This window comes from Condylura cristata, unplaced genomic scaffold (assembly GCF_000260355.1).
Source record: "Condylura cristata isolate star-nosed mole 26May11 unplaced genomic scaffold, ConCri1.0 scaffold00004, whole genome shotgun sequence".
NCBI classification, from domain to species: Eukaryota; Metazoa; Chordata; class Mammalia; order Eulipotyphla; family Talpidae; genus Condylura; species Condylura cristata.
This window is the reverse complement of record NW_004567105.1, coordinates 71,547,633-71,563,794: the sequence shown is the minus strand read 5'-3', so window position 1 is coordinate 71,563,794 and position 16,162 is coordinate 71,547,633. Positions and strand designations below refer to the sequence as shown.

Sequence of the window (16,162 nt, the reverse complement as noted above, 5' to 3'; positions counted from 1 at the left end):
GCATGGGCATGTGTCCTCACCACCTTGCTGCCCAGCCTTAGCACCCATGAAAGACCAGGAGGATAGGTTCACACTTGCCAGGGTTGTCATGAGAACCCAAGCACGTGTGTGCTGGCTGGTGTGGCTCACCATGGCATTTAAATACCCCCTGCATCCAGAGTATAATGGACCAGGCGAGAAAATAATAATAATGAACAGCCATATACCAGAGACATTTTGTGGGGGGGGGAAGTGCACAGATCTATGGTGATGGCACATGGGTGACTTGGTGATGGGAAACCAGCGGGGGTTACAATTGAGATGAAAAAAATGTACAAAATGATGTAAAAATAAACTGTTATAAATAAATAAATCAATAAATACTCCCTGCATCCTCCATGTCTAGGAGCCCCTGTTGAACAGAAGTCCATGTGAGCGCCCAGTCTGTAGATATTTACTGGGGCAGGCTTATCAGATAAGCTTCAGGATGGATCTCATTGTAATGAAATGGCTGTAGGGCCCAGTCTGGGAGGCACATGAGCATAATTTCAGCAGTGCAACCCCTTGGCCCACCCTGAGGATTGCTGTCGGGAGATGATGAAGTCTACAGTTTGCACTATGGTGGGAAGCGGTTAAGAAGCTTTTGCAGGCACAGGCAGAAGTTAGTACCTTTTGACTCTAGGTGGCTGTGTGTAATCATGGAAACGTCAATGAAACCATCACAGACTCACCCAACAGTTGCCTCATGATCTTTGTAGTCAGTTCCCCCGCATATCCACAGATGCCACTTCTTGCCACAGTACTGTCCTACTGTCTGTAGCCACAGGGCAGCCCACAACATCTTCCCTGAAGTATTCTTGAAAGGTGTTTACAAGCCCTAAGTTTTATACCTTAGGCAAAAAAAGCTCAGAGAGGTAGAGTAATTTTCCCAAGTCACACAGCATTGAGTTAGAGTGAGAACCAGAGGCCCTCTTGATATTAGTGCATAAGCCCCTTGTATATCTCTTAGTCTGCGCTATGCTGGAAGGGGTGTCTGGACCTGGTTGTTCGCTGTCATTCTGCACAGTGCCCATCCAAACGGACCAAGTGTCCCATGTCAATTGGCAGCAGAATTGCAGAGCCAGATCCCAGCCTCTGCATGTCTCAAGACTTCTTTCACACTGCCTCTCCCCCTTCCTCTTCACACCATGCTGCAGGACCCTCAGAGTCAGCAAGCCCAGGACTACTAACTTCCTCCATTCCTGGGGACTGAGGATTGCTGTCGGGAGACGATGAAGTCTACAGTTTGCACTATGGTGGGAAGGGGTTGAGAAGCTTTTGCAGGCACAGGCAGAAGTTAGTACCTTTTGAAAATGTGTCTCTGGTCAGGTTATTAATTCAGAAGACCTAATTCCTTCTCAGCTCTATCTGCAGCTGTGGCAACCAAGGTCTACATGGAGTCTAACTTGGGGAAATGGAGGAGGAGAGAGATCAACTTAGAAGCTACTTCGCTGGTCATAACCTTTAGTAGAGCTCATAACCTCACTGGGAGACTTTCTGGAAATGGTGTGGATTTGTCTGCATGAGTTCATGCAGGATTCTGATCATTTGTAGAGACTTTTTTTCTTTCTTCTATGTGAGTAGCCATGAGAAAAATAGCCAGCAAGTGAAGTAAGCTATAGCATGACTAATGAGGGAGAGAGGAAGATAACACTTAGGGACTTTCAATTCTGGTCCTTTCTTCTCAGCCCTCTTCATTCTGCCATCACTCTGGATAAAGGGAGCCAGAGTTCTGTTCTCTTCGTCTATTGGAAGCAGACAAAAGCTTTCAGAGGTTCATCAGATTCTGCTCATCAGAAGGCACTTTGTGGCTTCTGTCTCCCAGTGAGTAAAAGCTTTGTTCAAATGGCCCTATCTGTTTCTCAGTGAGCCTGGCTACATCACTGCTGGTTTTGATGTATTTTTATCAAAAACTGCGTATCAACCGGAGAAGATATTTTTCATCCTCAGTTTATAACCATTTTTCATCTCATCCCTCAGATTAACTAGAACTAATGTACCAAGATTGAATAGAACTAATGTTTTAAGAAATGTCTTTTTTAAGGGCGTCTTTCATTAAACATCTTTTAGGGAAAAAATGTGTGCTTACCTTATTCTGATTTCCTGTTTAACACCAATTAGCTCCACATTTTAAGATTTTTCAACTCATGAGTCCACAGAGTCACCAGGTATTCAGAACTCTGCTACTATTAGTAGATACTTGTATTTTCAAAATACTTATATTTTCCCTGGCTTTTGGGTTTCTTGGTGAAGGAACTCATAAAGAGTTCCTTCTCAGAAAGGTCTGAGAATGTGGAGCTCCACTGAAGTCCCCAAATGGATGCCCTTGAGCACCCATGCACACATTACTGATCATATGTAGTTGTCTAACTCTGCATGTGATTTTTTTTAAGATTTATTTATTTGTGCATACAGAACTGGGGTACAGGCCAGAGGCTCAGGGGCAGTGAGAGGCTTCACCAGAGACAGAGTGGGGAACAGATCAGGCAGATCAAAGAAGCACACTGCTGAGGGGAGCAGCGGGCGGGTCAGGAGAGGTCTGCTACACCATGTGGTCACCTCCGGGGCAGGCGGGAATCGAACTCATGCGGAAGCAGCTTTAGGTTCTCAGTGCTGTGCTTTAACCTGCTGCGCCACCAGGGAGGGCCACTCTGCATGTGATTTTATGCTTTGCTTAGAAGCCACCTCCTCCATGTAGTCTTCTTTGCTCTGAAATCTCATCACGTGCCAGCACACTGTCTGTCTTATGATGTACTTCTTTGTATTTCTTCCCCAACTAGATTATCAACTGCTTGAGAACTTACAGATTTTGTGTTTTATCCTCACAGTTCCTCTTAGTGGCACCTTCTGCCCCCATCCCTTCCTCACTGCCCTGTGCCTCCAGAATGCCATACAGGGATTCTCACAAAGCATAAGCTCATTTGTGGGTTGAAGTAAAAATCATATTTTTTCACTACCTCTTACGCACCTTTACTTTCTGCCAAGATTACAGTTATTTGTATGCACATTTGATTTTTCCTAATAGGTCAGAAGTTGGCAGAATTTTCCATAAGGGCCAGATAGAGAATGTGGTAGGCTTTATTGGCATATAATCCCTGTTACAGCTCAAAAGCAATCACAGACAGTAGGCAAACAAAGAGGGTGTACCTGGATTTCAATACATTATTTACAAAAAGAGATAGTTCGCTCTTACGTTGCTGATCCCTAAACTAGATCATGGGCTTCTCAAGAGGCAGGTTTGTGTTTCATTTATCTTGTGTCTAGCAGTATGCCTTTTATGGAGTCCATGTCTGTGAAGTGTTTGGGGTTATTAAATGAAACAGCAGCTGAAGTTTGATCTTCACACAATACAGACCTAAGGATAGCACTTCTACTCCTCAGTACATACCCAACAGAAACGGCTACACATTGCCAAAGGCTATGCTGTCAATAGCATCCCAATCTGCAGTGACTACATAGTGGAAAATACCCCAAGGTGCATCCACAGAAGAATGGCTAAATAAGTTGCACTATATTCACACAGTGAAATATTATGCAGCAATGAAAATGAATGTTTTGTATGTAAACTTATAGCTAACTCTGAAAACATATATTAACCTGAGAGGAAGAAGCTAGACCCAGAAGACTACATACTATATGGCCCTATTTATAACAAGTATGGAGGTGGGAGTTAAACAATTCCATGTTGGTACAGTGAAGAGAATGCTTTCCTTTGGAGGGGTAGCTGGAAGGACTTCTGAGGGGGGCTTTTTAGGGCATTTGGGTAATGCTGTTTCTTGATCAGGATACTAGATACATGGGCACATGAGCTGTACATTTACAATTTATCTGATTTTCTATTCAACTCTAAGAATAAGCCATTTCATTTTATTTTTAAAAAAGGTAAAACACGGGATTATGGTGATGGCACACAGGTGATTTGGTGATGGGAAACCCGTGGGGATTACAATTGAGATAGGAAAAAAAGGTACAAAATGATGTAAAAATAAACTTTTGTTTAAAAAAAAGGTAAAACAAATGAACCAAAAAACCAAAAAGTAAAGTAGTTTGTCCAAACACGATAAAGAGAACACTGTCAGCACTTCTAATTCCCTGGCTTTTCAACTGCTGCCGATACTGACTCCAGCTCCAGAGTAGAGAAGCCCGGGCTCTTTCCTTCAGCTTTCACTCATAGAACATGATGCAAAGAATGGAAGCCGGGCTGTGCATAAACCAGTGCTTCCTTGTCTCCACAGAACATCGTTGCCGTGGGAGCTGGGTTCAGCGACGGCCTTTGCTGTGGAGACAACACCAAGGCTGCCGTCATCCGCCTGGGGCTCATGGAAATGATCGCCTTTGCCAAGATCTTCTGCAAGGGCCAGGTGTCCACAGCCACCTTCTTGGAGAGCTGCGGCGTCGCTGACCTGATCACCACCTGCTACGGAGGCCGGAACCGCAGGGTGGCCGAGGCCTTTGCCAAAACTGGGAAGGTAGTGACTGGCCCTCTCTGCCCACACCCCTCCTTGCTCACTGGGCCCTCTTGGGCTGGCAGAGCAGCAGCCTGCCAGAGATGGAAGCTGACACTGATTGTTTGCTGGGGGTGTCCTGTTTACCACTCTGCTTTCACTTAAGTCTTGCGTGCTTCACCTAGTGTGTCTTTGTCTTTCCTTGGCTCCCAGCGGGAGTGCTGTCCTCCTCCCACAAGCTTCTCTTGAAATAAAGTGATTCTCTAATCTTTACCACAGATTTCTTTTTCATCCTTTATTTTTAAGACCATTGAAGAGCTGGAAAAGGAGATGCTGAATGGACAGAAGCTTCAAGGACCTCAGACCTCCGCTGAAGTGTACCGCATCCTCAAACAGAAGGGGCTGGTTGACAAGTAAGCCGCTCGTTGGCCCGGGCCCCCAGAGGAATGGCCTTCATCCTGCCACTCCTGACCCCAGCCCACAGCACAGAGCTTTCCTGGTTTAGTTCTGTTCTTGTGTGATGGCAACATCTATGGTAGGAAACATATGCTGACCCTGAACATGAGTATTTGCACAAAACCAGGCTTTGTTCTCTAAGACCTGTTACATAAGAGGAATTTTGAGTTTCAGGTTTGTCCTGCCCGGTGTTTGGTAAGAGCTACATGGGGTATGTTTTAAATTTTTAAAACATGATTACTTTGTTGTTTTTATAAAAGACATAGTCTTGTTGATAAAATATCAAACAGCTTAGCAAGAGAAGGATGTTACCACAGACTTCTACCACTAGAAGTGATTTGTGTTATGGCTCAGCGAGCTGCCTGGTAGTCTGCTATGGGGATGGATGGGTGGGTGCGTGCATGGGTGGATGGCTGCATGCCTGCATCCAGCCTCTGCTGCCCTTCCAGGCTGGTCATGCGTTAAAGGTGGCTTGGGAAAGCTTGATGTGCCCCTTCGTCAAGGGAGGCAGCCTCGCAGCACCATAAGAGCTGTCCATCCTCTCTGAAGCTGCTCCCCTCCTCTCCCTGCCCCACAGTCCTCACCTTGCTGATTTGCTAAGTCTTCTGCCAGAGATATTCTGTGTATCCTTAACTGTCCGGTAATACGTGGGGAAAGCAGCAGATGGGCAGCTGTACTCATGCTGCTGGTGCAGCTGATCTGGAGTGTGCTCTTCTCTCCAAGACAGAGGTCTGCCAGCCCCCACCCCTTCACCCTTCATCAGGGCAGGGGTCTGCTGGGCCCCACCGTGCAACTTTACCTCCCCCACGCAGAGCACTCTCTTTTCCTCCCACACCTCTGTCAGCCATAGAGGTCCCTATTGAAGTCATAAATGAGAGCAGACAGAGCATTGTCTTTCCTCTGTGATTTGCACTTTGTTTTTCTGAAATGTCTTTTAAAGCTGGCCAGGCAGAGATGGAAGTCATAAACAAGCCTGCAAAGGAGGAGAGTTACCTTCTAAGAAGTGATTAAAAGGGAAACACCTCTCACATGCATGGTTTTCCTTTCCTACCTAATATCAGACAGTGATATGCTTGAGCTACTTTAATGACCGTTAAGATTTATCAGGAATTTTTTTTAAGTCTTCAATAAATACCTCAGTGTTTGTTGAGGGTGAGGTATCTGTGTGCACTCAAGGGCCCCTCTGACAGGATTCTGCAGGTTGACACGCTGACCGGGCGTCAGTCTATATTCATTGTCTAACTCCAAGTGGATGCAGGCTGGAACTGGGATTCTGGGATCAGTACCCACCTGCTTTAAAAAGCTGGGGTACCGAAAATTATATAATGCTCTAATGTAATGTTACCTCTATTTTTAAAAATAATTGAAATAATTAAAAGCAGCTTTAATCAAGCAGATGAAACGTGACTCTGAGCAGATGCCTCCCTCAGTCATGTCCTATTTTCTTTATTCTGATTGGAAATTGAACAGACTTTGCCTGCATTTGATGAGGTCACTGCTGGACAAGGAGGGGGCACCACCCACCCTTCACCTCACTGGAGTGTGGCATCCTGGGGGAAGGTCCCTTCACTGCACCTGCCTCCCCAAACTTGCTGGAGCTCTGCCATCCACCCTCCAACCACTTCTTACAAGACCTCTTTTCTTTTTTCACTGCAGCCATCACTACTATGGTCTTGATTTCCTCCTCCCTTCTCCATAGCTATAAAAGAACAGTGAGAGGAGGGCAGCAGTCACAGCCAGGTGTCCTTGGACAGGTCGTGTTTTTAGATGTGCTGTGCGCCTATTTACACCAGAATCAAGCCAGATGACCAGATAGCTGCTATGGTCCCACCTCCGCGAGTGGGTTGATTTCGAGGCCCCTTGTTCTTACAGAGTGGGGTCCACAGTCCCTAAGGTGGAGGCAGTCCCTGCTAGTGTCCTGCCACCTCCCTTTTTATCACTGTGTCCTCTCACCTACCACCCCCTTCTTTAGTCAAAACAGCCTTCCCTTGGCCAGACACCTCCTGACCAACTCCTGTGTGTAAGTTCGGCTGCTGCTTGGTCTGTCTGGACGCCCCTTTCGATGTACCCATCAGCCTCCTCAGCCTGAGGGCAGCACACATCTGTTCCAGAGACACCTTCTTCCACATCCTCCGGTCACCCATCACTCTCCCTGTTTGGAACTTACTGTGTACACCAGTGATCAGCAAACTTTTTCTGTAAAGAACCAGATGGTAGAGTCTACAAAGGCCACATGCAGGCTTTTGTCATAAACACTTTCACTTTTTTTTTCAGGCCCTTTGAAAAATATAAAAAGGCACCGGCCAGATTTGGTTCTTAAGCTGTGATTTATCACACCTTAGTTTAGGCAAGCATGGCTGCTTGTGTGCTAAGGACTTGCTCCATAAACATACATTTTTGCATTTTTCTTTAAATGTGGAAGGGGAGAACATACTCTGGATAAGAAAAAATAAATTCAAATAATACAAAACGAAAAAGAGAAAAGTGAGTGTTAACCCCCATCCTAGACATAGACAGCTTCCTCAGTTTTTAGTTTACCTTTCTAGTTCCCATTTTCACTTAGGTAGTAGTAACTTACATATCCCATGTTCTGCTCTATCTGGTGATATTCTTCACCTTGGGAAATGTTTTGAAGGTCATTCCATGCCTGCACTTCATTTTTTAAAGATTTATTTATTTATGCACACAGAACTGGGGTACAGGCCAGAGGTGCAGGGGCAGTGAGAGGCCTCCCCAGAGACAAAGTGGGGAACAGAACAGGCAGATCAACGAAGTACAGAGGGCAGGTCAGGAGAGGTCTGCCACGGCATGTGGGTCACCTCGGAGGCAGGAATGGAACTCGTGCTGAAGTGGCTTTAGCTTCTTAGTGCTGTGCTTTAACCCGCTGAGCCACCAGGGAGGGCCTCTTTTTTTTTTTTTTTTAAGATTTATTTGTTTGTGCATACAGAACTGGGGTACAGATCAGAGGCTCAGGGGCGACGAGAGGCTTCACCAGAGATAGAGTGGGGAGCAGAAGAGGCAGATCGACGAAGTACACTGCTGAGGGGAGCAGCGGGCGGGTCAGGAGAGGTCTGCTGCGCCATGTGGTCACCTCCGGGGCAGGCGGGGATCGAACTCATGCGGAAGTAGCCTCAGCTTCCCAGTGCAGTGCTTTAACCCGCTGCGCCACCAGGGAGGGCCTTTTTTTTTTTTTTTTGATATACAACTGACATATAACATGTTAGTTTCAGGTACAACATAATTTGGCATTTGTATATAGTGCAAAATGATCATCACAGTGTCTAACATCTGTCACCACACATTTTTATTCTTTTCTTCTGATGAGAACTTTTAAGATCTACTCTCTTAGCAACTTTAAAAAGCACTGACTCTACTGACAACATTGACAATTGGCTCCATGCTGACTACAGCATCCCCAGGACCTTCTCATCTTACAGCTGGAAGCTCATATATTTCCACCACCGCATCCATTTAACCCACCCCCCTCACCCTGCCTCTGGCAACCACCAGTCTGTTCTGTATCTGTGAATTAGGTTTTGTTTCTGTATTTTTAGATTCTACATGTAAGTAAGTGGCTACAGAACATTTCTGTTACTTAATATTCAGTTCATTTAAGCAGTCTCTCTTGATAGATATTAAAGTTGCATGGGTTTTTCTGCTGACATAAGCTTTTCTTTATTAAATTTCCTTGTATATGCATCTTTGTGAGCAGATGCAAGTATAATGTATCTGTATTAGTTTGCTAGGGCTGCCATAGCAAATACCATACACTTAGTAGTTTATACAACAGAAATTTATTTCTCAGTATTCAAGAATTCTAGAGCAAGCTGTTGGATTGATTTTGGAGGTTTTTCTTTCTGGCTGTAATGGCAGCCAACCACCTGTGCCACTCTGGCTTAGGGCCTACCTTAAAGGACATTTTTACTTACTTACCTCCTTACCAGACACAGTATTAGGGTTAGGACTTCATTGGATGAGTTGGGGAAGGTAGGCATATTTCAGCATGCAGGAATTTTGTAAATTCCATGAGAGTTGGGGCTTTATTTATAATACTGCTTATCCCTGTACCTGATTGAAGCCTGAAGGACCTCCAAGTCCATTAGTGGGGTGATTAAATGGCCAATGTCATTATTTTTCTATGAAATATTATCTTTTGTCTTGCTTTCCCCTCTAGCCTTATTTAGAAGAATTCCCAAAATTGACCTAATTGACCAAATAGCATTTAACATCACAGAACAGCATGAGGGTGAGCAGGACAGCCTTGTAGTTGAGTGTTGGTTCCAGAATAAGAAACTATGTCCCGCTTTTCTCCATAACTTTTGTTAACATCCCCTCTACAGGAACACAGTGGAAGTGCTAGTTGTGAAAGTTACAAGTTCTTTTAGCTGCAAGAGCAATGTCCAGTTAAAACAGCCTTAAGCCCTCTCCTCCCATCTCAGTTGCCAGTTTGTAGCTGTCTTTATAAGCTGTCAGTTATTACATACCTACCGTGTGCCAAGGCTTGTACTGTATACTTTACATGTAAGTCATTTAATAACCAGATCTAAGTGCTCAGCCCCATTTCACAGATCAGCAAAGTTGAACTTGCCCAAAGTTAAATGGCTGTGGAGTCAGATTTGAGTAAGTGTACTTGACTCCAAAAAAATAGCCAAACATTTCATATCATAAAACAACAATGATAGACTCTCAAAGATGAGCCTTTTCAGGGATCCTTGCTCTTATTAAATTAACTTTCACTGTAGGATTCTAGCTACATAATTTTCAGAATGCCTTTAAGTCTATTGATTCTGTCAAGCTCATTTGGACTGTGTGTGTGTGTGTGTGTGTGTGTGTTTAAAAGTCTGATTGTAATTAACTTAGCTATTTCCTTAGTGATATCTGCCATTAAAAAAAAAAAAAGACAAAACAACAAAAACCCACTTGCTGAACCAGCTATATTCCAAGATAATGTTATCTTTTCCAAGATAATGTTATCTTTTCATACACTAGTATATTACCCACATCTTCACACCCTCATCCATTTCAACTTCTATTTACGCTGTGTTCTCATGTGGGAACATAAGGCAAAATAAATCGCACTTCCAACCTGAGAACAATTTTATGCTAATTGTGAAATCCACCCATTGATTCTTTTTCTTTTATGGAGGTAGCATTGGTTTACAATGCTGTATATGATTTAGAGGTGTAAGTTCACAACTCTTCAGTTGTATGTTACCACACTACACTCACCACCAAAACACCTGTAGTTCACATTCTGTCCCCTACTCCTGTGGGTGTCTCAATTCTACAATTAACCTTCTAGGGCTTGTTACTGGTTTAGTTCTGACTGACCTTTTGTTCTTCTAGATTGCACATACAAGTGAAAGAAATCATGCGGTATTTGTCTTTCTTTTTCTGACTTATTGCATTTAGCATAATCCCTCCTGGTTAGATTCCTATTGTTGAAAACAGCAAGAGTTCATCATTTTAATAGCTGAGTATGATTCCATTATGTATTAATAACACATCTTCCTAACTCACTCATCTTTCCTTGGGCACTTGGGCTGTTTCTATACTTAGGCTTTTGTAAATTGTGCTGCAGTAAACACACGGGTGCATGCATCCATTCAGATTTGTGTTTTTGCATTCTTTGGGTAGATACCTACAGGAATTTCGCACATGTTGATTCTTGAGGGGGCTTTCCAGGCCTAAATTATTTATGGTGATGTATGGGCTGTTTATCCTTCTCCTTTGATGATCCCTTTTTAGAGAAGGGAGAGCAATATCTCCTTGCAATGTAAAATGTATTTTCAGTCTTTTAAATTGTAACTTAAACTTGAACTCATTCTAGACTTGATTGAGAGCCTAAGCCACCTACCCTGTAGGATTACCATGTGACCTGGAGTAGACCATGCACTGCCATAGACAAAGGGTGGCTCAGAATATAGCTAGATCTTGTAACAACCAGGTGGAGTCTCTGTACAGAACAAGTACTAAAGGAACATAGAAGGGGTCATTTTGTTTTTGAAAAGTAGCCAGTAACCTGAAATTTTGGGAGCAAGACAGAAAACTTTTCCCTGCCCCTTCACCCATTAGGTAAACCAGATGGCTTAACCTATATTTTCACCTTTTTCCCCCAACCAGGTTTCCATTATTTACTGCAGTCTACCAGATTTGCTATGAAGGCAAACCTGTTCAAGAGATGTTGTCTTGTCTCCAGAGCCACCCAGAGCATATATAAAGTGAATCGTGCAACAAGCCGGGGAATGTTCTACCTTTCTGATCAGTCTTTTGGGTTCAAATGGAAACTGGACTTGACAACAAGATTTGCTTGACTGTAATCCCAGCATGGATATATATGAATTTTTACAGGTTTGTTTTTTAATTTCAAGAAGCAGTTTATTGACCAAGACATAATGGGTAACAGCTAGTTACACATATATGAAAGTGTGAGTGTGTGTTCGTTTCTCATTCTGTGGATATTTCTATGAACCAAAATTAAAAGTTCTTTTAAAAAATTACCTTTGAAATTTGCCCACAGTGGTAGTTTATGAGATTGGAACTATCTTAGCCAAATTTTCAAAATCTAATTTATATGTGTTTGAGTGTGAAATTGTATTTTTTCTTTCTTTTGATGTTAAAGTTAAACCAGCATAAAGATGGTAGAGTGGAGGACTGAGTGTGTTCTAAGATCAACATACTGTAACTTCTAAACACTATCTCTAAACCAGCATAGCTAACTACTTGGATTGTGGGCTGATCATTTTTTTTAAACAACTAGATGTTTTTAATTAGACAATCCATTTATGCATCTTCTTCTCACTGCAGTTTCTGCATTTTAGCCTCCTTTCTCTTCATTAACTGCCAGACTCTCCTGTCCTAAAGGCTCAGCAATGGCCAAAGATGGAAAACTCATCTGGGATTTTCCTGCTAGGACTGACATTCTTCTAATTACCACACTGGATGCTTTTTGTTAGGTAGTACTTTTGTGCAAACATTTCCTTTTAGCCTCACAGATGCCCTGAGCGAAGGCTGCTATTACTGCACATTTAAGTTGCAGTCACTGTGTCTGGTCCACTGGCAAGTGGGGACAGAGCCAGAAGCCCATCTAAGTGTTCCTGCTCCCCATACAAGGTACCAGAGTGCCTAAGCTCTGGTTGTGACCAACGCCATGTGCCAGGAGGGGCTGTTTGCAGCTGAGATTTGTGTGGGTGGTTGTCTAGACGAATGTCACTCTAAGTGTGATCTTCAGTCCAGCAACATCAACTTCATCTGGAGTCTATTAAAATACAGGTTGCCAGGTGCCACCCCATCTCTTTGAAGTGGAATAAAGTACCTGTGTCTTCAGTTGCCTTCTGTGATTTTCTGGCCCTCACTACAATTTGAGAACCACTACTTTAGAAATTTTGCTTTAGAATAGCATTTCTCAAACTGTGTTCCTTAGGAAATCGAGGTTCTGAGTGTTCCCTGAGGGAAGTGAGTTTGGGAACAGCTGTGTCACACACCCATCTTGACTGTAGAATGTACATTAGTGTGCCAGTGGAACCTGTTTTACCCAGAAAGTTCCAAACACATTTGATTATAGTAACTTTTTTGGCAAGAAAACTTGCTAAAGTTTCCAGGGAACACTGTTCTAGGTAGCGGAGGCCTCAGGACAACTCCCTGCAAGACACTAGTGAGAATAAACTACCTGTGGTGTTAGCTCTGAACGTTTACAGTTCTGGTCTGCCATGAATCTTTGATGAAGCTTTAAGGTGACATTAAGTACAATCAAGTAGGTGTCAACCTTGCTGAAACGCACATTATGTCCAATAAGTGCTTTTAATTCTGGAATTAGAATGGAAATTACTGTACCTTCCTTCTTAAATGAGATTGGCTTCAGGATAGCTTTGCCATTACCTTCCACAGCATTTGATAAGTGTTAGGGAATGGATGAGTATCACTTATATATTCATGAATTTTCAGTTACTTTGTGAAATTTTGACCTTTCTACTTTCCATATTGGGGTGTTTTCCATCTACACCTGAAGTAACTGTAGAACAGTTTTTTGTAGAAATTAAAAAAAAAACACTATCCAGAACATTTCAGGGGCATTTTAAAGCTCATTACATAGAAAGAGATAAAAGCACATAAAATGCTACAAATTTCATTGATTTTAGTACCACTGTTAAGTCAATCGATTTTTGCTTGTGTCATGATTCATCTTTTTAAAAGTTTGTATATAGGTAACAAAGTGTTACTTTTTAAGATATTAAAGGGCTGTAAGCTAATTGTGGTCTCCTATTAAATAGGCTACTGAGATACGAACTAGGAGCTTGTGTCTCTGTATTTTCATCTGCATTCTGCTTCATACTCTGGGTTTTGTACTTGAGGGTTTTTGCCTTGGCAAATACTCGCTTACCATACTGAAGTCTGCTATACCTCTTGAACCTACTTATAATTTTCTGCACAATATGGAAAAAGGCAAATTTTATAAGTTTGTGCTCTGCTGTAGATGTTTATTGCTGTATGAGTTAACTGTTTTTATAACCCATCACTTGTTTTCATTCATGTGTCTTAACTAATTATGGGTACAGGAAGGGAGAAAGCTAGAAGAGAAGCTTAATTTGTACTAGTTCAGTCAATCTGTGAATGTAAAACTACACTGTTGCCTTGCTATAATCCACCGTACTATAATATGGAATAAGTATCAGGCTGAAATCCATCCTAGAAGTGGAGTTAAACTTATAAACTCATTCTGGTTTTTCATTTCACTCTTAACATGCCCCTGTGGCATTGACCTACCAGTGGTGAGATGCCCATGTACAAAGGGATCTTTAGTTTCCCCACTAATTATAATCTAAGAGCCTTTTACTTACATGTGTACTATACTTGTTTATAGACTTTAAATGGAAATAATTTAAAAGCTTGATTTAATAAACATTTATTTCCCCCAACCTGTGCTACTGATTCTTTTTCCCCCATAATCAGCTTAGTTAATAGTTTTATTTATTTATATTAAAAAGGTCCACTCCCTTTTCCCCTGAATCATGTTGTATTAAGAATAATAAAAAGTTATTAAAATAAGGACTTATTCTTTAATCATGTACTTTAAATGGGTCTGTATTCATTTGTCTGTGTTCCTTTTCATTATTTACTGCTATTTTTATATAACCGTAATTGTTGGATGGAAATCTTTTAGTTCCAACTATCAGTGGACTGACTAATGAACTTGAAATCTCCTTTCCCCACCCCTAGAAAATCCAAGAAAATAGAACCACTGTCCTTTTATATACAAGGCTGATGTCATAAAAATTTGAGGGAGGGTCCTGCCTGGTGGCGCAGTGGGTTGAAGCACAGCACTAAGAAGCTAAAGCCAATTCCGCATGAGTTCAATCCCCGCCTGCCCCAGAGGTGACCACATGGCGTGGCAGACCTCTCCTGACCCGCCCGCTGCTCCCCTCAGCAGTAGTCAGTTGGCCTATTCTGCTCCCCACTCTGTTTCTCACCACCCCTGCATCTCTGGCCTCATACCCCATTTCTGTATGTATAAATAAATAAATCTTTTTTTTAAAAAATGTGAGGGAAATCTCCACGAGCCTGAAATAAATAGGGGCTGACAATCAGAATAAGGCTGTGAGGCAGGTTGTGCCATGGCCACCAGGGAAAGGGGAGGAATCCCTCCAGGATCTAAAGGTTTGGTTGTAAAGCTTCATACCTAGAACTAGACCCCCCTAAGGGCTGCGCTGTGGGGGAGAGGAAAGGGACTAAGGAAGTCCAGGTATAGGCACAAAGAAACTGGACTCCAGGTGAAAAAAATCTCTCAGCTGAAAATTTGTAATTAGGAGGCAAGCAATATTAACAGGTTTGGGGTTTGAATTTTTATAGCCATGAAACCACTAGCAAAGCATTATAAAAATTACAATGTGCTAGTGATGCCAGTGGATAATAGGTAGAAATAAGCACAAGGATACTGCAGAAATCCACTCTAGATCCAGACTAACCAGTCTTCCCATAATTAAAACTTCACTGAAAAATGCACTTTAAAAAGTGTAAAAATTTACAAAAGAATTTGTTGAGAAAATTTTAAGTAGAAGAATTTGATGTTCAAGACTTCAAACAATTAATTGAGCACTGACAGATGGTTTTGCAGATTACTTTTTAAAACAAAGACATGATAGGAGAACTAAAACATTAAGGACAAAATAATAGGAAAAAATCCAATATATATTAGAACATCTGGAAATACAAATCAACTCACTGGACAAAGAGTGGATGTGACAGAGCTGTAAATAAAATTAGCAAACTAGAGAATAAATATGTAGATATGAATAGATTAGCAAGAAAATATTGGAGAATTTAAGTGGTAATTAGAGGATAGGGTAAGAAAATTCAACATACATCTGGTAGGAATTCTGAACAGCGAAGAGTGTCAGATTTTGAAAAATAAAAGCTGAAATTTGTTCAGAATTAAGTGTATGCAATCAACTGTTATTTTTCATAATATGGTTCTATTAAAATTTGATCCCACGGTCTCAACTGTATATAAACTAAGTAAATGGTGAATGTTTGAGGACTTTTTAAGAAAGTAAGTTATATAAGGAGTCATAATTTACTGAAGGTATGATTAAAGTTATTGAACCTTTGCTTTGTAGAGCTGAAGTTTCTGTCTCCACCCAATTTCCGAGACTAGGTCAATACCTACTTAAGATATTCATAATAGGGAACTTTTAGCACTATCCTACTCTTATATTTATCTAATCAAATTTATCATCCCCATATTGAGATGATGAAACTAAAGCACAAAGAACCTAAGAATGTTCAAGTCATAGAAAGTCAGGATTTGAACTCTCAGTCCAGCTCAAGAGTCAGTGCAGTTTAGGCTACATTAGGCTACATTACCTTTGAGTTATGGCTGATCACAATCAAGGGAAATCAAATAATGATTAGAAATGTCTACGATGCGATTATTCTTTCTGCAAGCTTGAATACATATATTAGATTTTCAGGCAATACATTTCTAGGGCCCTCCCTGTGGCACAATAGGTTAGGACGCAGCACTGCAAGCGATCCACAACCGCTTCAGTGTGAGTTCAATCCCCAGCCCCAGAGTGGCCCACATGGTGCGACAGACCTCTCCTGACCCGCCCGCTGCTCCCCTCACCCGCCCGCTGCTCCCCTCAGCAGTGGATTTCAGTTGATCTGCCTGTTCTGCTCCCCACACTGTCTCTGATGAATCCTCTTACTGCCTCTGCACCTCTGACCTGTACTCCAGTTCTGTATGC

At 42.1% G+C, this 16,162-nt stretch overlaps 1 protein-coding gene across 1 annotated transcript in view; it reads left to right on the top strand.

Moving 5' to 3' along the window:
- GPD1L (glycerol-3-phosphate dehydrogenase 1-like) overlaps nt 1-13,954 on the top strand; it is a 43,946-nt gene extending 29,992 nt beyond the window's left edge. Inside the window, exons 6-8 of the mRNA XM_004676355.2 lie at nt 4,254-4,487; nt 4,770-4,876; nt 11,043-13,954. Of these exons, the coding sequence (XP_004676412.1) occupies nt 4,254-4,487; nt 4,770-4,876; nt 11,043-11,139 (438 nt within the window). The 3' untranslated portion in view covers nt 11,140-13,954. The remainder of the gene's footprint in view (nt 1-4,253; nt 4,488-4,769; nt 4,877-11,042) is intronic.
- Nucleotides 13,955-16,162: the final 2,208 nt, after the last annotated feature.